The sequence below is a fragment of the Tachypleus tridentatus genome, chromosome 6 (genome assembly GCF_004210375.1).
Source record: "Tachypleus tridentatus isolate NWPU-2018 chromosome 6, ASM421037v1, whole genome shotgun sequence".
In the NCBI taxonomy this organism is placed as follows: domain Eukaryota; kingdom Metazoa; phylum Arthropoda; class Merostomata; order Xiphosura; family Limulidae; genus Tachypleus; species Tachypleus tridentatus.
This window is the reverse complement of record NC_134830.1, coordinates 3,391,343-3,406,039: the sequence shown is the minus strand read 5'-3', so window position 1 is coordinate 3,406,039 and position 14,697 is coordinate 3,391,343. Positions and strand designations below refer to the sequence as shown.

Here is a 14,697-nt window from a genome sequence, read left to right as displayed (position 1 = left end):
CACTAAGGTTTTTCTGATAATAAAACTTTATTGTGTATTTTCTAACAGGTCCTCATGACGTTGATACTTATTTCACTAAGGTTTTACTGATATTAAAACATTATTATGTATTTTCTAACAGGTGTTCATGACATTGATACTTATTCCACTAAGGTTTTACTGATATTAAAACTTTATTGTGTATTTTCTAACAGGTCCTCATGACATTGATACTTGTTCCACTAAAGTTTTACCGATATTAAAACTTTACTGTGTATTTTTAACAGGTCCTCATGACAATGATACTTGTTCCACTAAGGTTTTATTGATATTAAAACTTTACTATGTATTTTTAACAGGTTCTCATGACATTGATACTTATTCCACTAAGGTTTTACTGATATTAGAACTTTACTATGTATTTTAACAGGTCCTCATGACGTTGATACATATTACACTGAGGCTTTACTGATATTAAAACTTTACGATGTATTTTTAACAGGTCCTCATGACATTGATACTTATTCTACTCAGGTTTTACTGATATTAAAACTTTATTATGTATTTTCTAACAGGTTCTCATGACGTTGATACTTGTTCTACTGAGGTTTTACTGGTATTAAAATTTTATTATGTATTTTCTTACAGGTCCTCATGACGTTGATACTTATTCCACTAAGGTTTTACTGATAATAAACTTTATTACGTATTTTTAACAGGTCCTCAGGACGTTGATACTTATTCCACTAAGGTTTTACTGATATTAAAACTTTATTATGTATTTTCTAACAGGTCCTCATGACATTGATACTTATTCTACTGAGGTTTTACTGATATTAAAACTTTATTATGTATTTTCTAACAGGTCCTCATGGCATTGATACTTATTCTACTAAGGTTTTACTGATATTAAAACTTTATTATGTATTTTCTAACAGGTTCTCATGACGTTGATACTTATTCTACTGAGGTTTTACTGGTATTAAAATTTTATTATGTATTTTCTAACAGGTCCTCATGACGTTGATACTTATTCCACTAAGGTTTTACTGATATTAAAATTTATTGTATATTTTTAACAGGTCCTCATGACATTGATACTTATTCCACTACAGTTTTTCTGATATTAAAACTTTATTACGTATTTTTAACAGGTCCTCATGACGTTGATACTTATTCCACTAAGGTTTTTCTGATAATAAAACTTTATTGTGTATTTTCTAACAGGTCCTCATGACGTTGATACTTATTTCACTAAGGTTTTACTGATATTAAAACATTATTATGTATTTTCTAACAGGTGTTCATGACATTGATACTTATTCCACTAAGGTTTTACTGATATTAAAACTTTATTGTGTATTTTCTAACAGGTCCTCATGACATTGATACTTGTTCCACTAAAGTTTTACCGATATTAAAACTTTACTGTGTATTTTTAACAGGTCCTCATGACAATGATACTTGTTCCACTAAGGTTTTATTGATATTAAAACTTTACTATGTATTTTTAACAGGTTCTCATGACATTGATACTTATTCCACTAAGGTTTTACTGATATTAGAACTTTACTATGTATTTTAACAGGTCCTCATGACGTTGATACATATTACACTGAGGCTTTACTGATATTAAAACTTTACGATGTATTTTTAACAGGTCCTCATGACATTGATACTTATTCTACTAAGGTTTTACTGATATTAAAACTTTATTATGTATTTTTAACAGGTCCTCATGACATTGATACTTATTCTACTAAGGTTTTACTGATATTAAAACTTTATTATGTATTTTCTAACAGGTTCTCATGACGTTGATACTTGTTCTACTGAGGTTTTATTGGTATTAAAATTTTATTATGTATTTTCTTACAGGTCCTCATGACGTTGATACTTATTCCACTAAGGTTTCACTGATAATAAACTTTATTACGTATTTTTAACAGGTCCTCAGGACGTTGATACTTATTCCACTAAGGTTTTACTGATATTAAAACTTTATTATGTATTTTCTAACAGGTCCTCATGACATTGATACTTATTCTACTGAGGTTTTACTGATATTAAAACTTTATTATGTATTTTCTAACAGGTCCTCATGACATTGATACTTATTCCACTAAGGTTTTACTGCTATTAAAACTTTATTGTGTATTTTCTAACAGGTCCTCATGACGTTGATACTTATTTCACTAAGGTTTTACTGATATTAAAACATTATTATGTATTTTCTAACAGGTGTTCATGACATTGATACTTATTCCACTAAGGTTTTACTGATATTAAAACTTTATTGTGTATTTTCTAACAGGTCCTCATGACATTGATACTTGTTCCACTAAAGTTTTACCGATATTAAAACTTTACTGTGTATTTTGAACAGGTCCTCATGACAATGATACTTGTTCCACTAAGGTTTTATTGATATTAAAACTTTACTATGTATTTTTAACAGGTTCTCATGACATTGATACTTATTCCACTAAGGTTTTACTGATATTAAAACTTTACTATGTATTTTTAACAGGTCCTCATGACGTTGATACTTATTACACTGAGGTTTTACTGATATTAAAACTTTACGATGTATTTTTAACAGGTCCTCATGACATTGATACTTATTCTACTCAGGTTTTACTGATATTAAAACTTTATTATGTATTTTCTAACAGGTTCTCATGACGTTGATACTTGTTCTACTGAGGTTTTACTGGTATTAAAATTTTATTATGTATTTTCTTACAGGTCCTCATGACGTTGATACTTATTCCACTAAGGTTTTACTGATAATAAATTTTATTACGTATTTTTAACAGGTCCTCAGGACGTTGATACTTATTCCACTAAGGTTTTACTGATATTAAAACTTTATTATGTATTTTCTAACAGGTCCTCATGACATTGATACTTATTCTTCTGAGGTTTTACTGATATTAAAACTTTATTATGTATTTTCTAACAGGTCCTCATGACATTGATACTTATTCTACTAAGGTTTTACTGATATTAAAACTTTATTATGTATTTTCTAACAGGTCCTCATGACATTGATACTTATTCCACTACAGTTTTTCTGATATTAAAACTTTATTATGTATTTTTAACAGGTCCTCATGACGTTGATACTTATTCCACTAAGGTTTTTCTGATAATAAAACTTTATTATGTATTTTCTAACAGGTCCTCATGACGTTGATACTTATTCTACTAAGGTTTTACTGATATTAAAACTTTATTATGTATTTTTAACAGGTCCTCATGACTTTGATACATATTCCACTCAGGCTTTACTGATATTAAAACTTTACTATGTATTTTCTAACAGGTTCTCATGACGTTGATACTTGTTCTACTGAGGTTTTACTGGTATTAAAATTTTATTATGTATTTTCTTACAGGTCCTCATGACGTTGATACTTATTCCACTAAGGTTTTACTGATAATAAACTTTATTACGTATTTTTAACAGGTCCTCAGGACGTTGATACTTATTCCACTAAGGTTTTACTGATATTAAAACTTTATTATGTATTTTCTAACAGGTCCTCATGACATTGATACTTATTCTACTGAGGTTTTACTGATATTAAAACTTTATTATGTATTTTCTAACAGGTCCTCATGGCATTGATACTTATTCTTCTGAGGTTTTACTGATATTAAAACTTTATTATGTATTTTCTAACAGGTCCTCATGGCATTGATACTTATTCTACTAAGGTTTTACTGATATTAAAACTTTATTATGTATTTTCTAACAGGTCCTCATGACATTGATACTTATTCCACTACAGTTTTTCTGATATTAAAACTTTATTACGTATTTTTAACAGGTCCTCATGACGTTGATACTTATTCCACTAAGGTTTTACTGATAATAAAACTTTATTGTGTATTTTCTAACAGGTCCTCATGACGTTGATACTTATTCTACTAAGGTTTTACTGATATTAAAACTTTATTATGTATTTTTTAACAGGTCCTCATGACTTTGATACATATTCCACTCAGGCTTTACTGATATTAAAACTTTACTATGTATTTTCTAACAGGTTCTCATGACGTTGATACTTGTTCTACTGAGGTTTTACTGGTATTAAAATTTTATTATGTATTTTCTTACAGGTCCTCATGACGTTGATACTTATTCCACTAAGGTTTTACTGATAATAAACTTTATTACGTATTTTTAACAGGTCCTCAGGACGTTGATACTTATTCCACTAAGGTTTTACTGATATTAAAACTTTATTATGTATTTTCTAACAGGTCCTCATGACGTTGATACTTATTCTACTGAGGTTTTACTGATATTAAAACTTTATTATGTATTTTCTAACAGGTCCTCATGGCATTGATACTTATTCTACTAAGGTTTTACTGATATTAAAACTTTATTATGTATTTTCTAACAGGTCCTCATGACATTGATACTTATTCTACTGAGGTTTTACTGATATTAAAACTTTATTATGTATTTTCTAACAGGTCCTCATGGCATTGATACTTATTCTACTAAGGTTTTACTGATATTAAAACTTTATTATGTATTTTCTAACAGGTTCTCATGACGTTGATACTTATTCTACTGAGGTTTTACTGGTATTAAAATTTTATTATGTATTTTCTAACAGGTCCTCATGACGTTGATACTTATTCCACTAAGGTTTTACTGATATTAAAATTTATTGTATATTTTTAACAGGTCCTCATGACATTGATACTTATTCCACTACAGTTTTTCTGATATTAAAACTTTATTACGTATTTTTAACAGGTCCTCATGACGTTGATACTTATTCCACTAAGGTTTTTCTGATAATAAAACTTTATTGTGTATTTTCTAACAGGTCCTCATGACGTTGATACTTATTTCACTAAGGTTTTACTGATATTAAAACATTATTATGTAATTTCTAACAGGTGTTCATGACATTGATACTTATTCCACTAAGGTTTTACTGATATTAAAACTTTATTGTGTATTTTCTAACAGGTCCTCATGACATTGATACTTGTTCCACTAAAGTTTTACCGATATTAAAACTTTACTGTGTATTTTAACAGGTCCTCATGACAATGATACTTGTTCCACTAAGGTTTTATTGATATTAAAACTTTACTATGTATTTTAACAGGTTCTCATGACATTGATACTTATTCCACTAAGGTTTTACTGATATTAGAACTTTACTATGTATTTTTAACAGGTCCTCATGACGTTGATACATATTACACTGAGGCTTTACTGATATTAAAACTTTACGATGTATTTTTAACATGTCCTCATGACATTGATACTTATTCTACTAAGGTTTTACTGATATTAAAACTTTATTATGTATTTTTAACAGGTCCTCATGACATTGATACTTATTCTACTAAGGTTTTACTGATATTAAAACTTTATTATGTATTTTCTAACAGGTTCTCATGACGTTGATACTTGTTCTACTGAGGTTTTATTGGTATTAAAATTTTATTATGTATTTTCTTACAGGTCCTCATGACGTTGATACTTATTCCACTAAGGTTTCACTGATAATAAACTTTATTACGTATTTTTAACAGGTCCTCAGGACGTTGATACTTATTCCACTAAGGTTTTACTGATATTAAAACTTTATTATGTATTTTCTAACAGGTCCTCATGACATTGATACTTATTCTACTGAGGTTTTACTAATATTAAAACTTTATTATGTATTTTCTAACAGGTCCTCATGACATTGATACTTATTCCACTAAGGTTTTACTGCTATTAAAACTTTATTGTGTATTTTCTAACAGGTCCTCATGACGTTGATACTTATTTCACTAAGGTTTTACTGATATTAAAACATTATTATGTATTTTCTAACAGGTGTTCATGACATTGATACTTATTCCACTAAGGTTTTACTGATATTAAAACTTTATTGTGTATTTTCTAACAGGTCCTCATGACATTGATACTTGTTCCACTAAAGTTTTACCGATATTAAAACTTTACTGTGTATTTTGAACAGGTCCTCATGACAATGATACTTGTTCCACTAAGGTTTTATTGATATTAAAACTTTACTATGTATTTTTAACAGGTTCTCATGACATTGATACTTATTCCACTAAGGTTTTACTGATATTAGAACTTTACTATGTATTTTTAACAGGTCCTCATGACGTTGATACATATTACACTGAGGCTTTACTGATATTTAAACTTTACGATGTATTTTTAACAGGTCCTCATGACATTGATACTTATTCTACTCAGGTTTTACTGATATTAAAACTTTATTATGTATTTTCTAACAGGTTCTCATGACGTTGATACTTGTTCTACTGAGGTTTTACTGGTATTAAAATTTTATTATGTATTTTCTTACAGGTCCTCATGACGTTGATACTTATTCCACTAAGGTTTTACTGATAATAAATTTTATTACGTATTTTTAACAGGTCCTCAGGACGTTGATACTTATTCCACTAAGGTTTTACTGATATTAAAACTTTATTATGTATTTTCTAACAGGTCCTCATGACATTGATACTTATTCTTCTGAGGTTTTACTGATATTAAAACTTTATTATGTATTTTCTAACAGGTCCTCATGGCATTGATACTTATTCTACTAAGGTTTTACTGATATTAAAACTTTATTATGTATTTTCTAACAGGTCCTCATGACATTGATACTTATTCCACTACAGTTTTTCTGATATTAAAACTTTATTACGTATTTTTAACAGGTCCTCATGACGTTGATACTTATTCCACTAAGGTTTTTCTGATAATAAAACTTTATTGTGTATTTTCTAACAGGTCCTCATGACGTTGATACTTATTCTACTAAGGTTTTACTGATATTAAAACTTTATTATGTATTTTTAACAGGTCCTCATGACTTTGATACATATTCCACTCAGGCTTTACTGATATTAAAACTTTACTATGTATTTTCTAACAGGTTCTCATGACGTTGATACTTGTTCTACTGAGGTTTTACTGGTATTAAAATTTTATTATGTATTTTCTTACAGGTCCTCATGACGTTGATACTTATTCCACTAAGGTTTTACTGATAATAAACTTTATTACGTATTTTTAACAGGTCCTCAGGACGTTGATACTTATTCCACTAAGGTTTTACTGATATTAAAACTTTATTATGTATTTTCTAACAGGTCCTCATGACATTGATACTTATTCTACTGAGGTTTTACTGATATTAAAACTTTATTATGTATTTTCTAACAGGTCCTCATGGCATTGATACTTATTCTACTAAGGTTTTACTGATATTAAAACTTTATTATGTATTTTCTAAGAGGTTCTCATGACGTTGATACTTATTCTACTGAGGTTTTACTGGTATTAAAATTTTATTATGTATTTTCTAACAGGTCCTCATGACGTTGATACTTATTCCACTAAGGTTTTACTGATATTAAAATTTATTGTATATTTTTAACAGGTCCTCATGACATTGATACTTATTCCACTACAGTTTTTCTGATATTAAAACTTTATTACGTATTTTTAACAGGTCCTCATGACGTTGATACTTATTCGACTAAGGTTTTTCTGATAATAAAACTTTATTGTGTATTTTCTAACAGGTCCTCATGACGTTGATACTTATTTCACTAAGGTTTTACTGATATTAAAACATTATTATGTATTTTCTAACAGGTGTTCATGACATTGATACTTATTCCACTAAGGTTTTACTGATATTAAAACTTTATTGTGTATTTTCTAACAGGTCCTCATGACATTGATACTTGTTCCACTAAAGTTTTACCGATATTAAAACTTTACTGTGTATTTTTAACAGGTCCTCATGACAATGATACTTGTTCCACTAAGGTTTTACTGATATTAGAACTTTACTATGTATTTTTAACAGGTCCTCATGACGTTGATACATATTACACTGAGGCTTTACTGATATTAAAACTTTACGATGTATTTTTAACAGGTCCTCATGACATTGATACTTATTCTACTAAGGTTTTACTGATATTAAAACTTTATTATGTATTTTCTAACAGGTTTTCATGACGTTGATACTTATTCTACTAAGGTTTTACTGATATTAAAACTTTATTATGTATTTTTAACAGGTCCTCATGACTTTGATACATATTCCACTCAGGCTTTACTGATATTAAAACTTTACTATGTATTTTTAACAGGTTCTCATGACATTGATACTTATTCCACTAAGGTTTTACTGATATTAGAACTTTACTATGTATTTTTAACAGGTCCTCATGACGTTGATACATATTACACTGAGGTTTTACTGATATTAAAACTTTACGATGTATTTTTAACAGGTCCTCATGACATTGATACTTATTCTACTCAGGTTTTACTGATATTAAAACTTTATTATGTATTTTCTAACAGGTTCTCATGACGTTGATACTTGTTCTACTGAGGTTTTACTGGTATTAAAATTTTATTATGTATTTTCTTACAGGTCCTCATGACGTTGATACTTATTCCACTAAGGTTTTACTGATAATAAACTTTATTACGTATTTTTAACAGGTCCTCAGGACGTTGATACTTATTCCACTAAGGTTTTACTGATATTAAAACTTTATTATGTATTTTCTAACAGGTCCTCATGACATTGATACTTATTCTACTGAGGTTTTACTGATATTAAAACTTTATTATGTATTTTCTAACAGGTCCTCATGGCATTGATACTTATTCTACTAAGGTTTTACTGATATTAAAACTTTATTATGTATTTTCTAACAGGTTCTCATGACGTTGATACTTATTCTACTGAGGTTTTACTGGTATTAAAATTTTATTATGTATTTTCTAACAGGTCCTCATGACGTTGATACTTATTCCACTAAGGTTTTACTGATATTAAAATTTATTGTATATTTTTAACAGGTCCTCATGACATTGATACTTATTCCACTACAGTTTTTCTGATATTAAAACTTTATTACGTATTTTTAACAGGTCCTCATGACGTTGATACTTATTCCACTAAGGTTTTTCTGATAATAAAACTTTATTGTGTATTTTCTAACAGGTCCTCATGACGTTGATACTTATTTCACTAAGGTTTTACTGATATTAAAACATTATTATGTATTTTCTAACAGGTGTTCATGACATTGATACTTATTCCACTAAGGTTTTACTGATATTAAAACTTTATATGTATTTTCTAACAGGTCCTTATGACATTGATACTTATTCCACTAAGGTTTTACTGATATTTAAACTTTATTACGTATTTTTAACAGGTCCTCATGACGTTGATACTTATTCCACTAAGGTTTTACTGATATTAAAACTTTATTATGTATTTTTAACAGGTCCTCATGACATTGATACTTATTCCACTACAGTTTTTCTGATATTAAAACTTTTTTACGTATTTTTAACATGTCCTCATGACGTTGATACTTATTCCACTAAGGTTTTTCTGATAATAAAACTTTATTGTGTATTTTCTAACAGGTCCTCATGACGTTGATACTTATTTCACTAAGGTTTTACTGATATTAAAACACTATTATGTATTTTCTAACAGGTGTTCATGACATTGATACTTATTCCACTAAGGTTTTACTGATATTAAAACTTTATATGTATTTTCTAACAGGTCCTTATGACGTTGATACTTATTGCACTAAGGTTTTACTGATATTAAAACTTTATTACGTATTTTTAACAGGTCCTCATGACGTTGATACTTATTCCACTAAGGTTTTACTGATATTAAAACTTTCTTATGTATTTTCTAACAGGTCCTCATGACATTGATACTTATTCCACTAAGGTGTTTCTGATATTAAAACTTTATTGTGTATTTTCTAACAGGTCCTCATGACATTGATGCTTGTTCCACTAAGGTTTTACTGATATTAAAACTTTATATGTATTTTCTAACAGGTCCTCATGACATTGATACTTGTTCCACTAAAGTTTTACTGATATTAAAACTTTACTATGTATTTTTAACAGGTCCTCATGACATTGATACTTGTTCCACTAAGGTTTTACTGATATTAAAACTTTACTATGTATTTTCTAACAGGTCCTCATGACATTGATACTTATTCCACTAAGGTTTTTCTGATATTAAAACTTTATTGTGTATTTTCTAACAGGTCCTCATGACATTGATACTTGTTCCACTAAGGTTTTACTGATATTAAAACTTTATATGTATTTTCTAACAGGTCCTCATGACATTGATACTTGTTCCACTAAAGTTTTACTGATATTAAAACTTTACTATGTATTTTTAACAGGTCCTCATGACATTGATACTTGTTCCACTAAGGTTTTACTGATATTAAAACTTTACTATGTATTTTTAACAGGTCCTCATGACGTTGATACTTATTCCACTAAGGTTTTACTGATATTAAAACTTTCTTATGTATTTTCTAACAGGTCCTCATGACATTGATACTTGTTCCACTAAAGTTTTACTGATATTAAAACATTATTATGTATTTTCTAACAGGTGTTCATGACATTGATACTTATTCCACTAAGGTTTTACTGATATTAAAACTTTATATGTATTTTCTAACAGGTCCTTATGACGTTGATACTTATTCCACTAAGGTTTTACTGATATTAAAACTTTATTACGTATTTTTAACAGGTCCTCATGACGTTGATACTTATTCCACTAAGGTTTTACTGATATTAAAACTTTCTTATGTATTTTCTAACAGGTCCTCATGACATTGATACTTATTCCACTAAGGTTTTTCTGATATTAAAACTTTATTGTGTATTTTCTAACAGGTCCTCATGACATTGATGCTTGTTCCACTAAGGTTTTACTGATATTAAAACTTTATATGTATTTTCTAACAGGTCCTCATGACATTGATACTTGTTCCACTAAAGTTTTACTGATATTAAAACTTTACTATGTATTTTTAACAGGTCCTCATGACATTGATACTTGTTCCACTAAGGTTTTACTGATATTAAAACTTTACTATGTATTTTTAACAGGTCCTCATGACGTTGATACTTATTCCACTAAGGTTTTACTGATATTAAAACTTTCTTATGTATTTTCTAACAGGTCCTCATGACATTGATACTTGTTCCACTAAAGTTTTACTGATATTAAAACATTATTATGTATTTTCTAACAGGTGTTCATGACATTGATACTTATTCCACTAAGGTTTTACTGATATTAAAACTTTATATGTATTTTCTAACAGGTCCTTATGACGTTGATACTTATTCCACTAAGGTTTTACTGATATTAAAACTTTATTACGTATTTTTAACAGGTCCTCATGACGTTGATACTTATTCCACTAAGGTTTTACTGATATTAAAACTTTCTTATGTATTTTCTAACAGGTCCTCATGACATTGATACTTATTCCACTAAGGTTTTTCTGATATTAAAATTTTATTGTGTATTTTCTAACAGGTCCTCATGACATTGATGCTTGTTCCACTAAGGTTTTACTGATATTAAAACTTTATATATATTTTCTAACAGGTCCTCATGACATTGATACTTGTTCCACTAAAGTTTTACTGATATTAAAACTTTACTATGTATTTTTAACAGGTCCTCATGACATTGATACTTGTTCCACTAAGGTTTTACTGATATTAAAACTTTACTATGTATTTTTAACAGGTCCTCATGACATTGATACTTGTTCCACTAAAGTTTCACTGATATTAAAACTTTATATGTATTTTCTAACAGGTCTTCATGACATTGATACTTATACCACTAAGGTTTTACTGATATTAAAACTTTACTATGTATTTTTAACAGGTCCTCATGACATTGATACTTGTTCCACTAAGGTTTTACTGATATTAAAACTTTACTATGTATTTTTAACAGGTCCTCATGACATTGATACTTGTTCCACTAAGGTTTTACTGATATTAAAACTTTATTATGTATTTTCTAATATTCTCAAAGTCTACAACTCACTATATGTATTTTGTCAAGTCATATTTTTAAACGTCTGTGATGAAGACAAATGATAGCATCAATTTTTATTGTTTAATCGGTTTTACTTTTATTAGAAATAACAAGAAATGCAATCATTTGTTAATTAATTATATTGTCAAATCATTTAACTCAGTATTAATTATATTTTTAGTACATAGAGATAAATGTTGATTTATTTTTGTTTTCATTTATTCTGTCCACAATTTTAGTCCAAGCCCTCAATTTCTTGACTTTGATGCTGGAAACCTACCCATGAATCGTGAGATTCAAGTTCTGCTCTCCCATGTTTCTTCTCCTGCACAAGAAGAGCAGTTTAATCCAAAGTATGGTTCATCGGATGTAGAACAAATTACTGAAATACATCTGAAAGTTTCTGGACAAAATGAAATGAGCTTAGGTCAAAGGTTTCAATGGTCAGGTAATAATGATAATGACAGGCTAATAGACAACGATGTTCCTAAACAGCAACAGGTGAATGTAAAATTAGACATAGAAGAGAACTGTGATGCCACAAGACTTGAAGAAGGTCCAGAAATAGAAGCTCCACAAATAGTCCATGATGAATTTAGTATCAGTTTTTATTCTTGTCCTGAGGTGTCCAGATCATTTGTCCCCAGGGCTGATTGTGGACCATTAGGGACCAATTGTATCCAACCATGTTACACTTTAGAAAACAGCACAATTTCCTGTAATATTAAATGTTCAACCTCACCAAAATCAAATGAAGAAGTCAGAAAAGGACATGGAGACAAAAAACCTGCGGAAAACAAAGAAACTTCAAAGAAATATAACAGTTATTATCAAAGTGTATTATGTTTTTCTGATAATGAAGAAACAGAGTGTAAACGTTACAAGGGTAAAAATAAAACTAGTAATTTAGAAGTAAAGCCCAACAGTGAAGAAACACAGTGTAAAAATGATGTTGTCAAAAAGAGTGGCTCAAAAACTAAACCTAAAGAACTTGTGTCTGATACATCAATCTTGAGAGAAAGGGGTTGTACACATTTCAAATGAGTTCTTCATCCAAAAGGAAAGAAAATAATACTTTAAAAGGAAAATCTGATTTATTCTCAGCAAAGAACACATCATCATCTAAGTCTGTAAGTATATCCAAGAAACAGCCTCAAAAGATTAGAGAAACCAATCGCCCAGTGAAGCCTCCATGTTTTCCTCATGTAACCAGTGTTATCAATACAGTTGCCAAAGGGGACTTATCTTGTAGTAACATTTGCTCAAACAGTATAACACGAAGAAGGTCTGATGAAACAACATCTAGTCTTGTGGAATTTGATAATAAGACGACTGTTAAAATGGATTCACCTAAACTTCTGTCACCCATTTGTATTAAAGATACGTTTGAAGCTTGTAATGAGGTAAAAGAAAATGCTAAACCTTGTATATTTGTTAGTATAGGCTTAGCTCTTATTACCAGAGTTCCTGCTCATCCTCCAGGTAAGTTTATCCAACAGGATTCTGTCAGGGATTCTCCAAGGATCCATTTAAAAGAAATCAAACAGGACTCCAACAGGAGTAATGACTCTTTAAATCCAACTTGCGACACTTTATCATCAGTGAAGACAAAGATAACAAACAGTTTGAGGCAACTACCATGTAAACGAAAAGCTGAAGAGAACAGAGGAGAAAGGCGGATGGTGTTGTCTCCTGCAGGGTCTGGTGCTACTGGGTAAGTATGTCTATATGTATTTCATCTTCTTGCTTTCTCAATTTCTATCGTTTTAAACTTCATTTCTGCTGTTGTTTTACTATCCACGATAATTTAGCTGATACGTCCCTAATTCATGTTACTTATGGTTGACGAACACCTCGCATCAATTTGAAATCATTTTATCAACTAAATATTTTATTCTGTCAATAAAAACTTGTTTTGGTAAGTTTATTATACGTTAGTCTGTCAAAAGTCAAGATCTTTAGGTATTTATTTCGTTAAGAAATTAGGTTCTTCAGTATAATTACACTGGTACATTCGAAGTTTCTATTTCAGAAAACTTGTAGAAAACATTTCATCCAGAAATGTTCAACTGTAGCGCCGAATCACAAGTTGAACATGGTTAATATTATTATTGAAGATCCAAAATTCAACTGTAAAAATACCTTCTAATATCATAACCGATTTATTAAGTAATTCTGTCCATTAATCTACTGTGAGATTTTGACCAATCATGTGCCTTTTTGCCACCTCCCACCCCATTCCTGTTCCACTTAAGAAAAGCTGGAACCAGAATTGTTTGTCCATTCCTGAAAATGGAGTCAAAATCGTAAGTGATTGACTGTCAGAAGTCATGTATAAGCTCCACCTAGTCGGAATGTCAGTAAACCGCCAAAACCAGCGTGACTTTAGGGGTCGTCCACAAATTTCACCAAAATAAGAGTAAGAAACATTGGTGAAATAAAGATTGAGGTATAGAGAAGCTTATTACCTTTTTGAAACTATATCATAATATGTTATAAATACAAACTCATTGATTTTGATCTCCACATTTAAACTAATTTACAGTAATACATCTTTGAGAAAGAAAAACCTTTTTTACAAAAAAATTGTACATTATGTACACGTGAAAGTAACGAACATTGTGAACATCCTTTCACTAATATAGATTGAGCTTGTCAAGATAAAACACACAATTAAAATTGTATATTATGTACACTTGAAAGTAACGAACATTGTGCATTCTTTCACTAATATAGATTGAGCTTGTCAAGATAAAAC

General features: G+C 29.4%; 1 protein-coding gene across 1 annotated transcript in view; it reads left to right on the top strand.

Moving 5' to 3' along the window:
- The window catches only part of LOC143251847 (uncharacterized), a 40,863-nt gene extending 27,730 nt beyond the window's left edge, over window positions 1–13,133 (top strand). Inside the window, exon 4 of the mRNA XM_076503121.1 lies at window positions 12,179–13,133. Within this exon, the coding sequence (XP_076359236.1) occupies window positions 12,179–12,983 (805 nt within the window). The 3' untranslated portion in view covers window positions 12,984–13,133. The remainder of the gene's footprint in view (window positions 1–12,178) is intronic.
- Window positions 13,134–14,697: the final 1,564 nt, after the last annotated feature.